Consider the following 21506-nt stretch of genomic DNA (forward strand, 5'->3'; position numbering starts at 1 on the left):
TCTCACAAAGGATCACATAATAACATTTGTGTCTGCTAAGGCATTACCTGACATCTGAGGTCACAGCATAGCTGTCTTCCTTTAGTTAATTGATCTCAAATTAAAGTACTGTTCTACTCTGACCAGTAATGGCAAAAAATAGCATCATGCAATTCTGTTTATTGTTTCAGAAGTACTCATTCAGGTTACCAACAGAAAGATTGCTTCACCTTATTACGAGCCCTGAAAGCCCTCTAGTGCCTGGGCCATCAATAGCCTAAAAGTTCTGCAAGCCAAATATTCCCCTTCCTTTTGGCCGTACCTCATTATGTCTACAGTAGAACAATGCTGACACATCCAGAGACCTAGTCAGGCAAGTGGGTTACTCTAAAAAAACCCCACCAAAACCAAAAAAACCAAAACCACCAAAGCCATACCTCCCACAAAAAACCCTAATACTCAGTCACAACATGGAATATAGCTTCATTTAAAAGAGATTCTTTCCTTTAGTGAGGAAACATCCACACCCTTCTTTGAGGTGCATAGTACCACTTTTTCACATCTTGGTGCGTGAGCCCACTGATGTCCAGAGCCCAGCAGGAACACAGCCGTACCTCCATCGCAGATGGCTGGAGACCTTTCCTCAAGTGGACATGGAGACTAACTGCAAAACCTAACAGATGCTCTCAGCCCTCTCTGGCAGGCTCACAACCACAAGCACTTGAATGATTTGCAGGCAAATATTCTTTAGTAAGTAGCAAATTATAACAGTGTACTAACACTGGGTTAATCATGGCTAATTACCCTACTCTGACATTGGAACTACTGGATAGAGTCCAACATCAGGCAACTAAGATGATTTAGGGATTAGAGCATCTCCCTTACGAGGAAAGGCTCAAAGAGCTGGGGTTCTTTAGCCTGGAGAAGAGAAGGCTGAGGGGAGACCTTATCTATGTTTAGAAGTTCCTAAACGGTGTGTTGAAGGATGATGGAGCTGGACTCTTTTCAGTGGTTTCCAGCAATAGGACAAGGGGCAACGGGCACAAGCTGGAACACAGGAAGTTCCACTCAAATCCAAGGAACAACTTCTTCCCAGTGAGGGTGACAGAGCCCTGGAACAGGCTGCCGAGAGAGGCTGTGGAGTCCCCTTCTCTGGAGATTTTCAAGACCTGCCTTGACGCAGTCCCTTTAGCAGGGGTGTTGGACTAGATGATCTCTAGAGGTCTGTTCCAACTCTGTCAAATCTGTGACACCCTGCAAGAACAGAGCTATCCCCGTGTAGGCTGATCTACCTGTTTTCCCTAGCAGCAACCAGTACCACAAGAACCAGGAAGCAGGAAGAGGGGGCAAGAGAGAATGAGCAATGGAGAAGAGCTCAGATTCAGCCCTTGCACCAAGAAAAGTCCCATTTGACCAGAATCAGCTCCCGTTACCTTATTGCTGGCAGCACAGCACTGAGAGCTCACGTGGCACACTGCTCTCACAGCCTGAAAGTCTCTGAACTAAGGGAGCACGCAAGGTTCTCCAGCAGTTTCCTACAGGAAGAGTAGGACTGTCTCTGCCTTCTTGTGCTGCAACAAACTAGTTCCCTTCTATTTTTAGTGCACCATGAATGTATCTTCATTCTTTTTTTACAGGCTGCTTTTAGGTTATTTGGTGTTTCCCCCTCCCTTTCCCTGAAATCTCACAGGTCTTTAAATAGGGATACATCCGGGATCCCAAAGTGCTCTTTTGGGCCTCAGTAAGGATGCTGACTGCAGTCTAAGCACTGCAAGGGAGGAGGAGAATAAACAGACAAAAAAAAGTGCTCAGTTACATAAAAGCAAGCCCTCAAGACAAAGCTAAAGGCAATTGTATTCTACTTAAATCTACAAACAATGAACTGCAAAGCTTTTGTGGCCATTACAGCAGCCTGCACAATGTTTATCATTCACTCCTTGTGTCTAGGATCTGTCAAAGCTCCCTATTTAGCTCAGCGGGCCTGATGGTTCTCTCCAAGTATCGTTTTTGTTCCATGAATTGTTACCCCTATTTGTCACTGATAAATGAGCCAAGTGCTATTTTAAGAAAGAAAAAAAACACAAAACCACACAACAAAAAACAAAAACCCCACACCTAAAGAACCCTTCTCCCCCCTCCCCTTTGTTTTGTTGTTTTTTGGGGTTTTTTTGTTTTTGTTTTTTGTTTTTTTTTTAACCAGACTGTGGCTATGGTCACAATCCAAACGTGTCCAAACTGCAGACCAGATCTTCGACTGTCAAAACTATCCATCCAACCCACAGCCCCTTCTCCCCTTAATTTACAGATGAGCATCTAGGGACACTGAATCAATGACACTGGTTATTTGCAGTTGGAGACTACAAGGGTAGATGTATGGGTGCAGCCATCACGTCCCTCCACGAGGAAACACCAGACCACTTCCAACAGAGACGTGGACAATGTGAACCAACCTGGCATACCGCATAACTCACTGTCATCTTGGAGATCACAATCAAGCATTCCACCATCTCATCTCTCTGGAAAGACCTGTGTGAACCAGAATATCTAGCCAAGACAGTATAAATAACAAAGAACACACTGCAACCCAAGGCTAGTTGTTCCACTGTCATTTCAAGGGCATACCTACGTCTTAAAGTGTCCTTTGACACTCCTGGCCTGTGTTTCAAATGGGAAGAAAAGGGCATTCATCTTATTCTTCAGAGATCAAGACCAGCAGTACTGAAATCTTTTGAAAATTGATGGCTTGTAATGTACTTAGAAACCCTAAAGCAAAGAAAATGAAAAAAAGGACACTGGCGATGTCCCCAAAAGGCTCTGGGGGCTGATATAATGTATGGCTGGGCTGCATGGAGTTAAAGAAAAGGAGACCAGACTGCACACCACCTGTGACTGCAATTACCTGCCAATCCATCTTCACATTTTTGTTAAGAGTGCCTAATCTCATAACAAAGCACCACAATATGAACACACAGTACGAGAAAACTGAGAATCAGCCATGAGAATGCTATTATATTTGCAGAAATGCGTTTCAATAGCAGCATTCGCAAGGTCTGCCAGATCAGAATACACCTGCTCAAGATGAGAGCTGGACTGAATCGATTCCAAGGTGTTGGATTCCCAGTTGCAAAGTAAACTGTTATTTCTGTGGTGGAAAGCAATGTCTTTTACCTCTTATGGGGGAAAAAAAAAATATCGGTTTGGGATGCATTAGCATAAAAATTATTGATTTTTATTAACAGTCAGAATAATTTAAATCCATTTCTTATAAGCTGATTTCATCAATGAATGGATATGAGCCAGTGAAATGAGACTGGCTTTATCTCTTATGGGGAAAAAAAATATCAGTTTGGGATGCATTGGCATAAAAATTATTGATTTTTATTAACGGTCAGAATAATTTAAATCTATTTCATATAAGCTGATTTCATCAACGAATGGATATGAGCCAGTGAAATGAGACTGGCATTACAAGGAATGCCTATGTGGAGAAATTAGGAGCTGCATCCACAGACTAATGTTCCTGCCTCTCAGGAGGCTTGAGCTGGACGTGGCAATAGGTATAGTGTGTACCACGTATGCCATATCCATGCCTCTGTCACTCAGCATTTCATGCAATTTGGATGATTGACTTCCCGAACCTGGAAGTAGATGGCACACACTAACACCTATTGCCACATCCAGCTCAAGCCTCCTGAGAGGCAGGAACAATGAAGAAATTAGGAGCTGCATCCACAGACTAAGCCTCTCAGGAGGCTTGAGCTGGACGTGGCAATAGGTATAGTGTGTACCACGTATGCCATATCCATGCCTCTGTCACTCAGCATTTCATGCAATTTGGATGATTGACTTCCCGAACCTGGAAGTAGATGGCACACACTAACACCTATTGCCACATCCAGCTCAAGCCTCCTGAGAGGCAGGAACATCAGTCAGTGGTAGATATCCATATCCATTAGGTGACCTGCCTACTGTTCTAGCTTTGTTTTTCAGTGTATTGTGTTCATGTGGCAAGGTTCTGGTAGGCAGGGGATGGGGGAAAAATGGACTGCAGGGGTGGCTTCTGTGAGAAGACACTAGAAGCTGCCCCCATGTCAGAGAGAGCCAGTTCCAAGAGGAACCCACTGCCAGCCAAGGCTGAGCTGATCAGCAATGCTGGTAGTACCTCTGTGATAACATATTTTAAAAGGGGTGAAAAACACTGTGCAGCAGCCAGGAGAGAAGAGTAAGAATATGTGAGAGAAACAACCCTCCATACATCAAGGTGAGTGAAGGAGGAGAGGGAAGAGGTGCTCCAAGCAGAGCAGAGATTACCCTGGAGCCTGTGGTGAAGACCATGGTGAAGCAGGTTGTTTTCCTACAGTCCATGGAGGTCCACAGTGGAGCAGATACCCACCCTGCAACCCACAGAGGACCTCATGCCAGAGCAAGTGGGTGATCCCTAAAGGAAGCCCTGACCCCCATGGAGAGCTCATGATAGAGCAGCATCCTGGCAGGAACTGCAGCCCTATGGAGAGGAGCCCACGCAGAAACAGGTTTTCTGGCAGGACCTGCGACCCTGTCGGGGATCTACGTTGGAGCAGTCCATTGCTGAAGGACTGAACCCTATGGAAAGGGCCCATGCTGGAGCAGTTCTTGAAGAACTGCAGCCCATGGGAAGGACCCATGGGAGAAGTATGAGAAGGACTGTAGCCTGTAGGAGGGACCCCATGCTGGAGCAGAGGAAGAATCCTGTAGGAGGGAGCCCATGCTGGAGCAGAGGAAGAAGTGGAAGAGAGGAAACATTACAAACTGATGGCAACCCTCATTGCCCATGACTCTGAATGACTCAGGGGAAGGAGTTAGAAGAGCTGGAAATCAAGTTGCGCCTGGGAAGAAGTGAGGGGAAGGTGTTTTTAGATTTGTTCTTACTTCTCATTATCCTACTCTGATTAATCAGCAATAAATTCACTTAACTTTCCTATGTCAAGTCTGGTTTGCTCTTGACTGTAATTAGTACGTGTGGAGGCTGAGGGGAGACCTCATCACTCTCTACAACTTCGTGAAAGGACACTGTAGAGAGGTTGGTGCTGGTCTCTTCTCACAGGTAATTAGTGACAGAACGAGAGGGAACGGCTTCAAGCTCCAACAGGGTAGGTTTAGATTGAACATTAGGAAAGAATTTTTCACCGAAAGAGTGGTCGGGCATTGGAACAGGCTGCCCAGGGAGGGGGTGGAGTCACCATCCCTGGATGTGTTTAAGGGCCGTTTAGATGCAGTGCTAAGGGACATGGTGTAGGGGAGGACTTTGTAGAGTAGGGGAGATGGTTGGACTCGATGATCCCAAGGCTCTCTTCCAACCTAGACGATTCTATGATTCTATGATCTCCCAGTCCTGATCTCAAGCCATAAGCATTTAATCATATTTTTCTCTCTCATCTTGTTGAGAAGGGGAAGTGACAGAGCAACTTGCTAGGCACCTGGCAGCTAGCCAAGGCCAACCCATCACATTCATGAAAAACCATTTAAAAAAACAAGTCATCTAAAAAGGAGAGAGTAGCCCACCTCAACTTGACAAACCAGAGCATACTCTTCAATATCCTTCCAAAGACAGCAACTAATGAGACCATTTCTCTATTCTCTCAATGATGCAATGCCAGCCTCCTCGTTACCTTAAGTTAAAATAAGTGGTAAGAAAACTCTTCTTTTAAGGAAAAAGTAGTCTTTAGAAGCACAAACTCACGTGCAGAGAAAAACTGCAGAATGAACATCTAGCAACTTCCTGAACCTGAATCAATTCACCTTAAAGCCTGCACACAAAAAAAGTATTTTTGACTTAACAAAGGTGAGCGTCCACTGATGTATTTCAGCAAATGTATCCTGGAAATCAGGAAGTACCTTCCAGTTTAGTTAACGTTAATATTAATTGGATGGAAAATACTGAAAATTATCAAGATGGCAATAAATAAGTACTAAAATTTATACTAGAATAGTATGTGATACTAGAAGGTATTAGGCCCTAAACACAGTGTGCTGGTACCTGAGATACAGGAAGAGGCTTGGAATACAGCCAGCAGTCAGAGTGCAACGCTCTTGTTCTCAGATAGTTTAGCAAAACTGCAACTAAAGAATGAACACAAGACTTTCTATGTGCACATGGAGGATATTATAGCCTCTAACAATTAAAAGCATTATCGAAAGTATAATATGACATTCTCTAAGCCAAAATTTAGTATTTACTGCACATTATTACCTTCTGTTGAAGTTGCTGTGGCTTTTTTTCCCCTAAAGATACTGGCACAGACTCTACAGCAGATACTCAATATCTCATAGCAGAGCATTTTGTTTATTTACAGAAGGCCTACTTATTGCGTACTACAGCAACAAAAACCTCAGCTCCATGTTCTCCTCAAAAGGCTTGGCACTATGAGATCCTCAGGGTGATCTTGAGGACTACTTCAAACCAATTATGAGTACAGCTGTAGTTAATGCCCATCCCCCCCACAAATCAGCATTTCTGAATTCAGTGATCTATTTAAGCTTTAGCACATTAGCAAGGCCCTCCCTTATCAAAGGGCTAATCTTATTTATACTACAGGAGATGAAAGCCAAGTAACTGAGTATAATTTTCTCAATTCCTGCTAATATAGATACTGCCAGTAACTCCACAGCCAGAATTCTAACAGTGTCTTTTAAAGAAATAAACCCCATGTTTGCATATATTGTTCTGTAGTTGGCATGTCAAAACTGTACCACGTTAAGTCTTGCTATAACACAGAGACAGTACTAAGAATTATTGTCATTCTTCATATGTCTGATTATGGAAATAATCTACCCATCTCTGCGGCTTAAGCAGAAACCTACAGGACTTTCTTGTGGTCTTTGAAAGGAAATGTGTGTGTCTAAGAGAGGATGATGAGGTAATAGATGTAAATAAAAGCATTTATGCTTCTCATAAATCAACCGTCCTATGATACTTCAGATGAAGAAAGGTGGCTTAGGACACAAGCAATATATCATTCTTAAATTGCTGTCCTGCAAGAGAAAGAGAAGGAAAACTCTATGAACTCTTCCCCACTACCCCCTCTTGTCCCACGCATCTCCTCTGAAACAGCCCTATTGAAACTGGCCCCAAACAGCTACTCACAACTGCCTTCCTCCCTTGCAAGCAACTACCAGTTAGGGAGCTGTACCTTACAAGAACTTTTTGCACTGAGGAGTCACAAGCTCTTGACTTATTCATATTTCATTCTCACCTGCATACACACTCCCAGGAACATTTCCTTGCCTCGTCCCGTGTGACTCAGACACACAAGAAGTAAACTCCTACCTGTTATTGCCCATAGGAACAGGCAGAGAACACCAAGTCCAAATGCCATGCTGCACCAGGAAGGCAGTGACAACTGCTTTTCCAACCAGCTGAGCGGAAATTATACGTCTTAACGTCGTTTTCCTCTGATACTGTTTACCCTGCTGTGGCCATGAAGCACTGCAACAGACAGCACAGAAAAAAAAAAACACAGGTCAGATGTGAGCATTAATTAGAATGTCACAGTAAAAGCCAATAGACAGGTTAAATGCAGGCTTTATTATTAGTTCCTGACTTCTTGATGGATGACATAGCGGAACAGGCAAGCTGAAGATACAGAACAAATTACCTACCTGGAAAATGCGTTCTCTGGAGATGGAGAAATGTCCCATAAAGATTTGCACACTTGGACTCCAGTACCTCAAAACCCACAAATATTCTGCCATCCAGAAACTGGTTTTGCTCTGACTTTAAACAGAAACTAGCAGGTACCCTTAACTGAGGAATCATGGGCAGTATAATTTGTGCTAAAATCCATGCCTTGTTAATTCAGCTCTCGAGGCAGCCTTCAAGCTGTTGTCTCCCAGCTATCAAGGTAACACAAACAGACACTCCTCCAGAATTTAAAAGGAGACATTCCTCACCAGGACACTAAATTCTCCAAATAAGGTAGCTTAAGCAACAGAAAAGGTCTACTATTTGAAACGAATAGTCCAAAGCAACATTACTCATGCAAGGAAAAAAAGGTTAGTTTAGCCAAACTCACAACTCTATGCACACAAAGAATCCTGAGTAGATGCTTAACCAAAAAACACTTCTGCAAATGAAAACACAGGCAGTAGGTTTTTTTCAGAGAACAGCTCTTCTTAACACAGAGTATCCCAGCCAATTCCCTTTGATGTTCACTACGTGACTTGGTAAAGCTAATGACTTTCACATTTCAGCTGCTTATATCCACATATGATAGAAATGATGCTAACTGGCTGCTCTTGGCAGATTCCTTACCGATTTTGTAATAATTTTATAATAATTTTATATTATGAAACACCATCTTGCTTTTTTCCCTTGCAAATGGAAGAAGGAAGTTACTTAGACGTGCTACTCTTGCTCAGGCTTATTGAGCTAGCCTAGAAAACCTGGTAACTCATATAAACGTTTCCCCCACGTAGTTCATTAAAGAGTGTGAATGTCCCCCTGAGCTAGCCAGGCCAGCAGGGGCAAAATGAATACGTGGCTCAGCCCAACACAGAGTATAAAAATCCAACAACTAACAAAAGAATTTTGAAGAGAGCAACGGGCTTGAGCTGGCTTCAACCCACACATTCCTTCCCAGTGAGGGTGGATGAGCAGTGTTGCAAAGGTGAGCTTACTATAAGGACCAGTAATGGGAATCACACTGGTATTGCAACTGAACTGCTATACTGCCATTACTGTTTTGCCAAGCATAATCTACATTCCCACTGTGATTTCAGTATATTTTGTATTGCTCTGCTACATCAGAAATCCCGTGTCACAGTGAGTACCTCCAAGTAAGTAAATCTGATATTAAACATTAAACCATCCACACATGGAATATCTAAAAGAACCTGGTCAGAGGGTACTGGACTCCGACAACTTCTCAACTCCGTTAAAGACATAAGAAAAATGACCACAGTACATCACTAAAGCAAAGGAGAAAAAAAAATAATACTAAATTAGATTTAAAAACAAATCCCAAGTCCAAAATGATAAGGCTTTGGGAAAGTTCCCTGCAAAACCAGGAAAGACTACTGATTTTCTAGAAGCCTGACACTTGAACACAGTACATCACTAAAGCAAGGGAGAAAAAAAACAAATACTAAATTAGATTTAAAAACAAGTCCCAAGTCCAAAATGCTAAGGCTTTGAGCAAGTTCCCTGCAAAACCAGGAAAACTACTGATTTTCTAGAAGCCTGACACTTGATTTAAAAATATAACTTGACTTTTGTGACCTGCGCTCTATTCAACATCAGCAAAAGAACCCTTCCTAAGGCAGCTGCAAAGCAGCCCGAACACTGAAGAGTGAGCTGGTCTCCCAATTTAGTCATACGCTGCGCAATTTGAAAAGTTGTCTCTGATCACAAGAAATAACCGTCACCAAAAAAACCAACACACACAACACAACACCACTACACTGTTCCCAGTATGATGCTATGTTGGTATCTGCAGTTACATGTTCTCTCAGGAAGCAATTCCTGACAGAATACACACAGCTGTGCTCCTCCGTAGCGATTAGGATTAATTCAGCAAGGCTTCACACCTTGGAAAGAGCAACAGGTTGTCAGGATGCTTCCAGGTGCTACTTCTATAATACAAACTCCTCAGCTACAGGGTCATTTTTTTACCATCTTGCATTCCTCAACTGCTCTTCTGTCTTCCCATCAACTATAAAGTTATCTGGTTTTGTAACGGTCAAAGACCCCAAAAGTTCTTATTTTTTTAAGCCAAGTCATTCCAAATGTCCCACTTAGAAGGCAGCTGCTGAAATGGGAGATCCCCAGGCAGTGTCAGGGTACAGTATCATCAGCAACTGATCAGAAATGAGGACTTCAGCATAGGAGGGGACGAGGGTTTAGGTCAGTCCTGGAGGTCCCACATCGATTTTTTATTTCACTGAAAAGGTGACGCAAATGAAATGGTTTCATTTTGCACTGGAATGGAACTATGCAGACTCACACAATCAATCCACAGAATGGCTGAGGTTGGAACAGACTTCTGGAGGTCACCTTACCTACCCCTCCTGCTCAAGTAGGGCAACCTGGAGCATGCTACCAAGGACCACATCCAGACAGACAAGAGTATCTCCAAGGATGAAGACTCCACAACCCCCCTGGGCAACCTGTGCCGGTACTTGCTCAACTTCAAATGAGAAAGTGTTTCCTGATGTCTAGAGGGAACCTTCTATATTTCAGTTCGTTCCCATTGCCTGCTAGCCTGTCACTGGGCACCACCTGGCTCAATCTTCTTTACATCCTGCCTCCAACTATTTGTAAACACTGCAGAGTTCTCTCCAAGCCAAACAGTCCCAGCTCTCTCAGCCTTTCTCTATAGGAAAGATGGTCCAGTCCCTTAATCATCTCCAATGGACTCTCTCCTGTAGCTCCTTATCTGTCCTCTTTTGGGGAGTCCAGAACTGGACACAGTACCCAAGGCATGGCCTCACCAGTTCTGAGTAGAAGGGAAGGATCACCTCCCTTGATCTGCTGGCAATGCTCCTCCTAACGAAACCCAGGATACCATTTGACTTCTTTGCAAGAAGGGCATAGTGCTGGCTCATGGTCAACTTGGTGTCCACCAGGACCCCTAGGCCCTTTTCTACCAATCTGCTTTACAGCTGGGTGGTCCCCATGGAGTTGTTCTTCCCCATGGGCACTTCCACTCCCTGAACTTCATGAGGTTCCTGTCAGTCCATTTCTCCAGCCTGTCGAGGTCTCTCTGGACAACAGCATGACCCTCTACCCTATCCCGCCACTCCTCCCAGTTTTGTGTCATCAGCAAACTTGCTGAGGCTACATTCTGCCCTGTCACCCAGATGATTAATAAAGACATTAAACAGCACTGGATCCGGTACTGACCTTAGGTACACCTCTAGTTATTGGCCTCCAACTAGACTTTGTGCCACTGACCATCATGCTCTGGGCACAGCCATTCAGCCAGTTTTCAATCCACCTCACTGTCTGCTTATCCAGCCCATATTTGAGCAGCTTCTCTGAAAGGACGTTATGGAAGATAGAGTCAAAACCCTTAATGACATTAAGGCAGACAATAGCCACTGTTGTCCCCTGTCCCCAAGCTACACTTCTATAATAAAATAACTAAGAGGTTGATCAAGCATGACTTTCCCTTGGTGCATCATCTGTTCTGGCTCTCAACTACGCACACAGTGACCTCCAGTTGAAAATAGATCATTTCTTATAAGCCTTTCCAGCTGAACCCACTAGCACACACCTGCCTGTGTTGATCATCTGCGTTTATTCTAACACATTACTCAAGTGATTATTTTTATTTAGTGTTTTATTTCAGAACATTCAAACCAAACCAGAGAGCCATACAGAGCATGTGATTTTTATAAACTTCACCTTTAAACAGATTTCGGAATGTTTTTGTTGCTTTTGAGAATGAGAACAGAGGAACATACATAGGATGGACAACCCAGTAAGTATTTCCAACTTATTAACATGTCTATTCCAAATACCTTTACCAGACTGAGGGGGAGTTAAGATATTATTACGGTAAGACCATAATTCCACACACAGCATTTCTTCTGTTTCTATGGAAACCTGTCTTGATTTGGAAAAGTTGTTAGCCACCGAAAATTGTGATTTGCAGAACAGCTTATCACTGAAACTCAAGGCTTCTGAGATATTGTGCATTTGCTGTAACCTTCACTCACTCCCAGAAGCAGCCAAATGGACCAGATGCCTATGAGAGACTTTTAGTCCTTTAGCCTAAGGAAAAATGCGTCAGGCTTGGTATCAGAACATCACGAGGTCAGAATTAACCCCCATCAGAAGGCAGAAAAATAATTTTGTTTATTTTATAGGTCTTTTTCCTCTGGAAGGTCAACTTGACTATCTCACTGCCACTAAAAGGAGACAAGTAGCAGGTTCTATAACCTACAGAAGAGTTGACTGAGGCATCCCCACTATTACTTCTAGCAACACTAAAAAAACTACTGAGACTGTGAAAGATCCACTGTACACTATTGCAGCACTGCTTGTCCTAAGCTTAGAAACACAAGCACTTGTAGCAAACAGTTGTGTTTTGTTGTGTCGTGTTTGTTTGTTTTTAATTTATATTACGAAAATATGAGTTACCAAAGCTACAAAATGCCAGACTTTGGATTGCACGCACAATTCTTTATGGGACATATCATGTCAGCAGAAGCACCACTGTGTCCTGTTGAATCCCTATGGGACATGTCATGTCAGCAGAAGCACCACTGTGTCCTGCCATGCTTCTTTGTGGCTACACATCGATTGATGTTTAATTTCCACATAATAAAAGAGCTTGTGTTCGCTGCAAAACTAGCTTGCGTTTCCTGATATTAGGATCAAGCTCAGACACAAAGCACAGGCAGATACAATTCAGGGCATAGCTTCTGATCCACAGGAGAGAACATAACTACCAAAAACTGCATGCTTTCCTTAACAGTTAAGACAGTGAATGTTGCAGCAGTCCATAGATGCGATGCTCCTCTTTATCTTCTCCATGATACCGTACTGTTCCCACAAGTAAAACTTTCATCACACAAATACAAGAGATGTTAAAGCTTAAGAAGGCAGCCAGCCACAGGATTTCAGCAGTTAAAAATAACTAAGGCCACAAGATTACTCAGACACAAAGCACAGGCAGACACAATTCAGGGCATAGTTTCTGATCCACAGGAGAGAACAAAACTACCAAAAACTGCATGCTTTCCTTAACAGTTAAGACAGTGAATGTTGCAGCAGTCCATAGATGCGATGCTCCTCTTTATCTTCTCCATGATACCGTACTGTTCCCACAAGTAAAACTTTCATCACAAAAACACAAGAGATGTTAAAGCTTAAGAAGGCAGCCAGCCACAGGATTTCAGCAGTTAAAAATAACTAAGGCCACAAGATTCATTGTCTAGCTGAACCTCTATCCTTCACTGATATCAGAAAGCCAGTTATTTTTCTAACAACAGGAGCAGACAGCACTGCTGGGAATGGCTGTGGAATTTCTTGGCTCTAAACAGTTCAAGTGTGACTAGATGAGGGGTGGCAGCCTTGAGAAGCATATAGGTAGATATGGTAAAAATATATATGTATTCTACATATATTGCCTTACTCCAAACCCCATGGTTTTCTGTTCCAGCTGGCAACTTTTGGCAATGCTCTAGCCAAGAGGAGAAGGGGGAATTCTGAACTCATCCCTCAATACATGCATTTTGATGATCTTTTACACATAAGCACTTGCTGATCAGGACCACAACATCTTTTGGTAGGTAACACATGAAGCACAGCAGTTTTCCCAGGAAAAGGAATTGCCTGTATTGTTCCCTCCCTACGCCACTCCAAATCTCACTCTGAATTTTGGTTCACCTGGACTTTAATGCAGACTGAAGTAATTTTCTGCCTTAGAGAGAGAAAGGGGTCAGCCAAGCAGAACTATATTGCCACCTCCTACACATAATTAGGCCAGGGCTGTAACAGTAAGAATACGTACAGAATGAATTACCTGTGCCTGGGAATGCACTCAAATGCTAGCCAGGGTAGGTTCAGGCTGGATATTAGGAAAAATTTTTTCACTGAAAGGGTTATCAGCCATTGGAATGGGCTGCCCAGGGAGGTGGTTGAGGCACCATCCCTGGAGGTGTTCAAAAGACGGGTTGATGAAGTGCTGGGAGGTATGGGTTAGTGATGATGCTCCTTGTTGGTTGTGTGGGTGTCTATTTTTGTCAGTTAGGTTGACGGTTGGACAAGATGATCTTTAAGGTCCCTTCCAACCTAGAAGATTCTGTCATTCTGTGAACAGCAACTACAGCATAAGTCAGTACGCTGGTGTCTTACAAAAGGTGTAGCAGAACCCCTTCACACTAACAAAATCAGAGACAGGAATAAGTGGTGCCATGAAAGCCACCAGAGAGTAACACCAGACGGCTGAGACCTCTAGGAGAGGACCTAAACAGTGGGCCCAGCCACACTGGCCTCGGTGGGAAAGGCAAGCAGGGGCTTCTCACCTCCTCGCCCTTCTGGTCATTAGCACAGCAAGGCAACACGCCAAAAGAAATACTGAAACAGCATCTGAAATTCAAGCCACAGCTAAAGCAGCTTCTCCCTGTTCTGTGTCAGTTTCCCTACAAAGTGTCAGTTCCCTATTTTGAAACTGACAGCATCTCCTATAAAAAGCAGGATGGCAGTCCTAGACTTTGTGAAAGCATCTATATACATACACACACATGTATGTCAATGTTTCTATTAAATGTAATACAAGACAGTCCTTCAGGAAATCCATCCCTCATGAAGAATTCCAATCAGTTATTTCATCAGCTACCTGCATTAATACCCGAGCCAGTTAGTTAATAGCTGAGCATTAACATTGTATTAATACTGCAGAAGAAAGAAAAATAGAATTTTATGACAGTCGCATTTGTCCATAACAGCTCAAAGAAAAACAGGATGTGCGCACAGGCACTAGGAATTCTAATATTAACAGGAATTGTATGAACACGCATGACCAAAACAGCCACAGGTCAGGCTTCTAATTAAAGAGGATAATTTTCAAGTCCTTTAGCAGATGTGGAAGGATACCACAGTCTTTGATGCTTATGACCTGTGCAAAATCACCTTCCTCTCTCACACAATTTTCTAACATTAGGTACCTGCACTTGAAAACAAACCCACGACCATTGATGGAAAGTTATTGCAGCTTCGATACATAGCTATAAGTGCAAACATCTCTGCTTTATTCGGAGGGGCTCCCACAGGTCTTGTTGAAGGCTGACATCAGACCAGCATTACATCCCAACTCTAAATCAATTTTCTCGGTCAAGTTCAAGGCACAAACACCAAGTTAATGGTGCTAAAACCAAAAAAAAACCTGAACAGCTGAAAATCCCCTGCTGTGTTATACTGGACGGACTACATGCTCCACCAGTTTCACTGGCACCCACAGCGCTGTCAACTGCTAAGTGACACCAAGTGGACAAGTTAAAACAAAACCGCAGTGCTTCATGGAAAGAGTAATTTCATCCTATAAGATTTAAGTAGCCTTTATTACAGCAGCTGCAGAGAGAGCAAACAACAGTGGAAATTCTAAGGGCGAGACGCTTAGCAGGGGTATACGGTGCCAAGAATTATTTACAGGGAAGAAAAAACTATTTAAAAAACACCAATGAATGTGGAACTGCTGCGCTGAGAAATTAAAACACTATTATTAGTGTCAGGTTTTACAACATATTATGGCATACAATAATAAGTGGGGGAAAAAGTCAGAATAATTCAGACCAGCAGGGGAGGGGGCACCCACTAATTAAAAACTAACCTCAGTAAGAGCTAGTATCACAGAGTGAGATCGTTAGACATCCAAGAGCCCTGCACTCCCCACTGACAGGGCCAGGGAAATAGGTATCTCCCCTCAGAATAGAGGCAAGTTACTGGACAGTTCCTCTAAAACAACATACTCTGGTTTCCACATGTTTTCCCTTTTCACAAGAACATGGCCTCACTTATCAGTTCTCTCTGCTATCATCAAATATGTACTCTGCAGGGAAAATGAAGTGAGACCTAGAAAGGGAGAGCTCGAAGGAACAAGATGGTATCTTGTCTCTTCCAGGGGCAAGACAAAGCATCCTTAGCATCCTTACATCCCCCTTCAGATTTTTATCTAATTTGTCATAAGCCTCCCATGAAGGGCATTTCAGAATTTCTCTACCTAACAGGAAAATAGACCACAGAAGAAAACTACCCAATGGGTGCACATATTACCAGCTTTGAGCTTTGGATGGAAAAAAAAGAGGTTTAGCAGACTGCCTGGAAGGAGGAGACATAGACGCACAGAAAAAACAGTGGTACGAATCTTTTTTCAAGCCTGCAGAGCTTAAAGTTGTTAATGTCCAACATCTGACTGAAGGCTGGTGTGACAAAGTTGTGAGGTCTCAAGTTCAAGTGTCATTATGACAGAAAGGAACAAATACAGGTTGCAAGCTGCACTGCACAGCAGGCTCCGACTAGACACCGAGACATCCTTTTGGGGCAGAGATATGATTTGCAGGCGAGGGCTGATTCTTCTGGAGAAACCCGAGTAAATTCTAAGGAGAGTTAAATGGAAGAGACTCACATAGATAGTTTAAGTGCACAGAACACAAGAATTTATTTATTTTGCACTTGTTCAAGGTCAAAAATGACTACACTAAAACTACAATAAAAGCTTTGCTATTAGCACTGTGTTGAAAGTTACAAATATTTTCTCCACTTAGATATAAGCCCTCAAAACCAAAAAGGAACTATTAATTGATTCACCGTTGTTGTACTGCAGTTCTTTCGATTTTGAGAATTTTTCCTTAAGTGCCATTTCCTGAACTAGAATAAAACTTGAAAAAGTCTCAACCTTCAGTAGAAAAAAAAAAAATCTCTCTCTCTCTTTGCTGCAGAGAAAGCCCTAAAATTTAAACCCACAAGCAAGATTCAGAGTCGTTCACAGGTTGTCAAGACTTCAAATACTGACTTTTTTTTTTTTTTTTAATTAAGAAAAACTTCATGGGACAAAGTTGTGACCCCATTTAAGTCAGTGTCAGGATTTAGGAGATTTCATTTATGACAGGTGAACCCTTGAAATTGTTAATACTGCTATTTAATATATAATACTTTTTAAAAAGTATCAGCTCCTGCAACTTGACTTCTGCCTAAGCATCAGAGCTACTATTTGCAGATTCAGAGGACCCAAGTTTATAAATATACTAAGCAGGGACTCTGGACACTGACCTCAGTTCAAAGGAAACTGCAGACACTCACTACCTCCAAAACGTAGAGGTCAGCTGCAACCCAGAACATGAGGTTGTCTTGAAACAACAAAAGTTTACCACTTCAGCCAAAGCAACACCAACTACAGAAAGGGTAGCAAAAGCTTCTGTGTTATTTATTGTCCACTGCAAGTTGAATTGTTGCAATTTAATCAATTACTATACTTTACTTCAACCTTACAATGCAAACATTGTAAAGGAAGACAATGCCAAACTACTATATTACAATGTAAATGTTACTACAAAAGTTCTATGGAACCCAATTCACTTAAAATGAAAAGCAAACCTGTTTTATGGGCTTCAAGTGATTGGTATTACCTTCATTAATTAACAATACACTGTAGAATAGAAGAAAGAACAGTCTGATACTTGAAGTGAAACAGATATGCTGGGATTTTAGAGAATATTTTTGCATTAAAAGACTATGGTGTTACAAAACCAGACTTAGAAGTTACACAAGTGATGTTTATGATGTTTATGCTAATTGATGATGGCCTTCAAGGGCTGTTCACAGATTGATTGGCTCAAGCAACGTTAGTGCTAATGCTAACAAAGCTAATTGACCATTTTTGAGATGAGAGTACTGAACACCCAGCCACTGCCTGAGATACAATCACATGCACTCCACAAAGAAATCACGCATGAGGTGGCATGAGTACAACAGTAGATAGCCAGAAAAGCCAAAATCTTACAAGTGAAGTACATAAACACTCTTTCCATTTGTGTCTTGCTATTTTATCACCTTCAAGAAAATACTCTCAATGTAGTTGGATGCTACACATCCATTTGTAGACTTGAAATCTTGTGTGTCACTGTAGGAGCAGAGAAATTAGTACATTTTCTTGGCTAAGAAAGGAGAGGAGGGGAAAGTCTTTCCACTTTCATGACCACGCCAAGTTTTACATTCATTGTTGGTCTGGTCCCCTGCAGACAAAAAGCTTACTTGATTCCTGTGAAAATAGATCCTTTTTTTCACTTACAGTACCCTTTAGGCCATCGGCTGATTTCAATCAGAGAAGAACAGATTACCAGCTGTAAAAACAGCCAACCAGAGAAGGCAAAATTGCAATTTGATCTCATACTGGCCCACCCAAAAAAAAGAGTCATCCAATTTCCATAATTGAAAATGGTAGCCCACGTGTCACACCATCAGTGCAGCCTGTGGAAAGAGGGTACTTCATGGAAAAAATGTAGAGGCACATGCAAAGACAATGGAAAAAATCCTTGTTTTGACTGATCTCAAGACACAAATTCACAGAGATCTGAATTAACTTTGCTGTTCAGAAAACTGCTTGCTCGTTATAAACAGATAAAGCACATGTGTGCACACATACCCCCTAAATTGCAAACCTCTGGAGCCCCACCTCAGATGACTAAGCACATTCTGTTTCTTTAAAAACTATCTACATTTAACAGTTGGAACTCTTTGTAACGTGCAGAGGAGTTAATAAACTGTACAGGGGACAGATTTATCAAAGAAAACACATTAGGACAGGAAATAACCACCAAACTGCCCCTTCATCAAGGTTAACTAGCAGAAAACTGGCATCAGGCTAACAGCATTCATATTAGCTCCAACTGGATTTGACTGAATACCTATCTGCTCAGTACAAAGTCACATTATCCTGAAAAAAACTCAACAGTCATACCCTGGCACCACTCAGAAAAAGATTAGGTACTGAAATGGAAAAGCAACTATATCTGCAGTTAAATTAGATTATAAATTCGTACAGAAAGACACTTTGTGACAGAAATTGAAAACTAACTGCCTGACAATAGGAAGGATTTCTCCCCGTGGGTACTATATCCATTACAGTGGTTCTGTGCTTCCTCTACAGCGCTGAAATTGAAGACTGCTGGGTACAGAGTACTTGATCACAGCTCCACCTTTAATCGTCAATTTCCTACTAGGGATATATACATGTAGTACCACTACCAAAACCAGCAAACATAAAGCATCATCCCATGTTTTCTTAAAGAAAGGATCTGTAAGCCAAGTTGGTACAACCAGTGTGTGAAGAAGCCCACAGCAAGCCTACTTTATTCAGCATGACAAAAGGTTCAGCTGGAAACATACTAAAGGGTTCCACCTGAAACATACACCATGTCTGCACACGTGGGGAGGAGAGGGAAACAGCTGGGTTTAAAGCATTCCAGCTGGAGATTTCACTAGCAGTGTTCAGAAACCTGACCATGGAAACTCCCCATCTCCACACCATTGAAATTGGCATCCAAAATAAACACAGTGAGAGCCACTGGGTATGCAAAGCTGAAATACACTACAGCATCTCCAGGTCATCTCAAGCTTCTTCACTCCATGCAGCTCATTAGAACAGACAGAACTGCAGCTCACTGATAGGCAACTAGTGAAGACGTCACATTTGTATTTGCTTGTGTTTTCTGTGGAACCTGAAGCTTTCATAAGGCTGCAGAAATGCAACTCCAGCCCTCCACCACAGTACTGAAGGAAAAAGTGTGGAAAGATTAAACTGGGCAAGCATTCCTGGAGCACAGCCTCCTCTACAGACCACGACCGTAACTCCGATTAGCTTCAACAACATAAAAGCCAGGCTACACTGTGTTTTCCACTGCCTTGTGCTTAAGTCAAAAGCATCAGCCCACGAAGCTTGCACACGTACACCCTCATCCTACCTGCATCACTCACAACTTGATGTGCAACTTGCTGAGCAGCTCAACTACCATCACCTAAGCTACCAGAATAAGTACAGGCAGTATCACTTATTCAGTTTGTATCATGCCAGGTTTTTAACGATTCAGATTTGGCTCAAGACAATGCCTAATTGTGAAATATCAACTGCAACAGACAACCTTGACAAATACAAGGAGCAGATAACTAAACAAAACAAACATCTATTAGAGTTGCACGGCTGAGGATCAGCCTCCTACTACAAGATACTTTAAAGGCAAAGATTGATACAGAACCTACCCCAAAGAGTTTAAAAGCCAGTACATCCTGTATCAGCTCTGCTATCTCGTCACGCAGCCAGCATGAGGAACACAAGCGTGCTCCTACAGCACCAAAGGAGCAGGAGGAACAGAGGGCAAAACAGCTTGTGCTTCATCCTGTTCCCTCAACTATCTGACTATTCACAGGTCACCTGTGACAGGCTCCCAAAAGGGGGTTGGGGGATTGATGCAAGTGTCTGCTGGTTTTGTACAGCATTTGCAACACAGCGCCCAAAACTGCAGCGATACAGAAATCACACAGAAATCAGTGTTTCCTTCTGTTTAAGCCCTGCTGCTCAGAAGGCAATCTGACAAAGCATCTCACACACCGCACACCAGCACCGTGCTCACCGGTCACACATAAACACAGGTTTAGAATCATAGAATCGTCTAGGTTGGAAGAGACACACGCTTTGATAAAAAGCTGGAGAACAACTTGGCAAGAGTAGTATTCTTACATTCGCTGGCTACGTAAATATCAATATGTACATAAACACAGGCACGGGGAGGACAATGTAAAGCTGTGATTTCTGAGCTCAGATCAGACACAGCGAAATACACATGCACACTTAGGAAACACCCCATCAAAACCGCCTGATCCTTCACACACAAATATATATATATATTTTATACACACATAGAAATAAATCCACCTGCAAATTAAATGGCAGGACACACATGCACCGCCCCAAGGCAGCCCACTGATGTTTCTCCCCACACTCCCGGCCTCACAGGTTGCACACACACACACACACACACACACACACACACATATTTTGCCACAGGCAGACGGGAGAAGGAGACACAACTCCCCGAAGAAGGGACGGAGGGGTCCCTTTTCAGCACGACGCCCATAGCCCTGCCGCCCCCGCTCCCTCCTCCTCCCCCGGAGCCCCCGCTTCCCCGCAGACCCCGGCCTCTCTCCGGGGAGTTACCCCCCGCCCAAGGGGGGAGCTGGGCAGCGCCGACTCCCTCTTCCACCCTCTTTCCCCACCGGCACCTACAGCCGCGCCCAGGCCGCGGAGACCAGCCTACCTGCCGGCGGCGGGCAGGGGCCGGCGGAGCCCCCCTTCCTCCCGCGGTCGCTCGGGGCCGGGAGCCGGCGCGGTGCTGAGGGGGGGACGGAAGGGGGTGTGTGTGGGGGGGTAGTCGGCGGGGCCGGGCCGGGCGGCGAGGTGCCGCCCGCCGCCTCACAGCTGCTGACTCAGGAGCAGGCGCCGTCCCCCCGCGCACCTCCCGGGGGCGGCCGCCGCGTTCCGCGCAGGATCGCTGCCCAGAGACCCCCCTCCCCTCTCCCTTCCCTTCCCTCCTCCCCAACACGCACCGCCCCAGCGCCTGAGCCCGCCGCAGCGGAAGGGAGCCGCACCTGCGGGCAGCGGCGGCGACGCCGGGAGGAAGGGAGGAGAGGTGTGGGAAGCGGCCCCCCCAACTAGAAGGGGACATGGGGCTTGTTTGACTTCCATCCCCGGAGGTAGCGCGGGGGCTTCCTGCCGGCAGCCGGGCGAGGAGGCGCCGCACTTCCATCTTGAGGAGGGGGTGCGGGAGAGAGGCCGGGGAGCAAGGGGCAGCAAATGGCGCCCCCCGCCGGCGGGGTCGCGAGCTCGAAATGGCGCCCTCGGCCTCAACGCCTCAGGGGCCGGTCCCGGTCCTGATCCTGGTCCCGTCTGCCACCCTCGCCCTCCACAGCAGGGTCGGGCTGCAGTGGAGCTACCCCCCTCCTCCTTCCCCCCCCCCAGGATTACCCCAAGAGGGGTTTTACCCTTCCAGAG

The 21506-nt window shown here is 44.0% G+C and overlaps 1 protein-coding gene across 3 annotated transcripts in view; it reads right to left on the minus strand.

The window, feature by feature from the left end:
• KIAA0319 (KIAA0319 ortholog) overlaps positions 1-20910 on the minus strand; it is a 56489-nt gene extending 35579 nt beyond the window's left edge. For all 3 annotated transcript variants that reach the window (XM_014940743.1, XM_014940742.1, XM_014940744.1), the window contains exons 1-2: positions 20773-20910; positions 7286-7444 (exon numbers count right to left, since the gene is read on the minus strand). In XM_014940743.1, coding sequence (XP_014796229.1) covers positions 7286-7334 — 49 coding nt within the window. In that variant the 5' untranslated portion in view covers positions 7335-7444; positions 20773-20910. The remainder of the gene's footprint in view (positions 1-7285; positions 7445-20772) is intronic.
• Positions 20911-21506: the final 596 nt, after the last annotated feature.

Source organism: Calidris pugnax, unplaced genomic scaffold, assembly GCF_001431845.1.
Source record: "Calidris pugnax isolate Ruff unplaced genomic scaffold, ASM143184v1 scaffold8, whole genome shotgun sequence".
Classification (NCBI taxonomy): domain Eukaryota; kingdom Metazoa; phylum Chordata; class Aves; order Charadriiformes; family Scolopacidae; genus Calidris; species Calidris pugnax.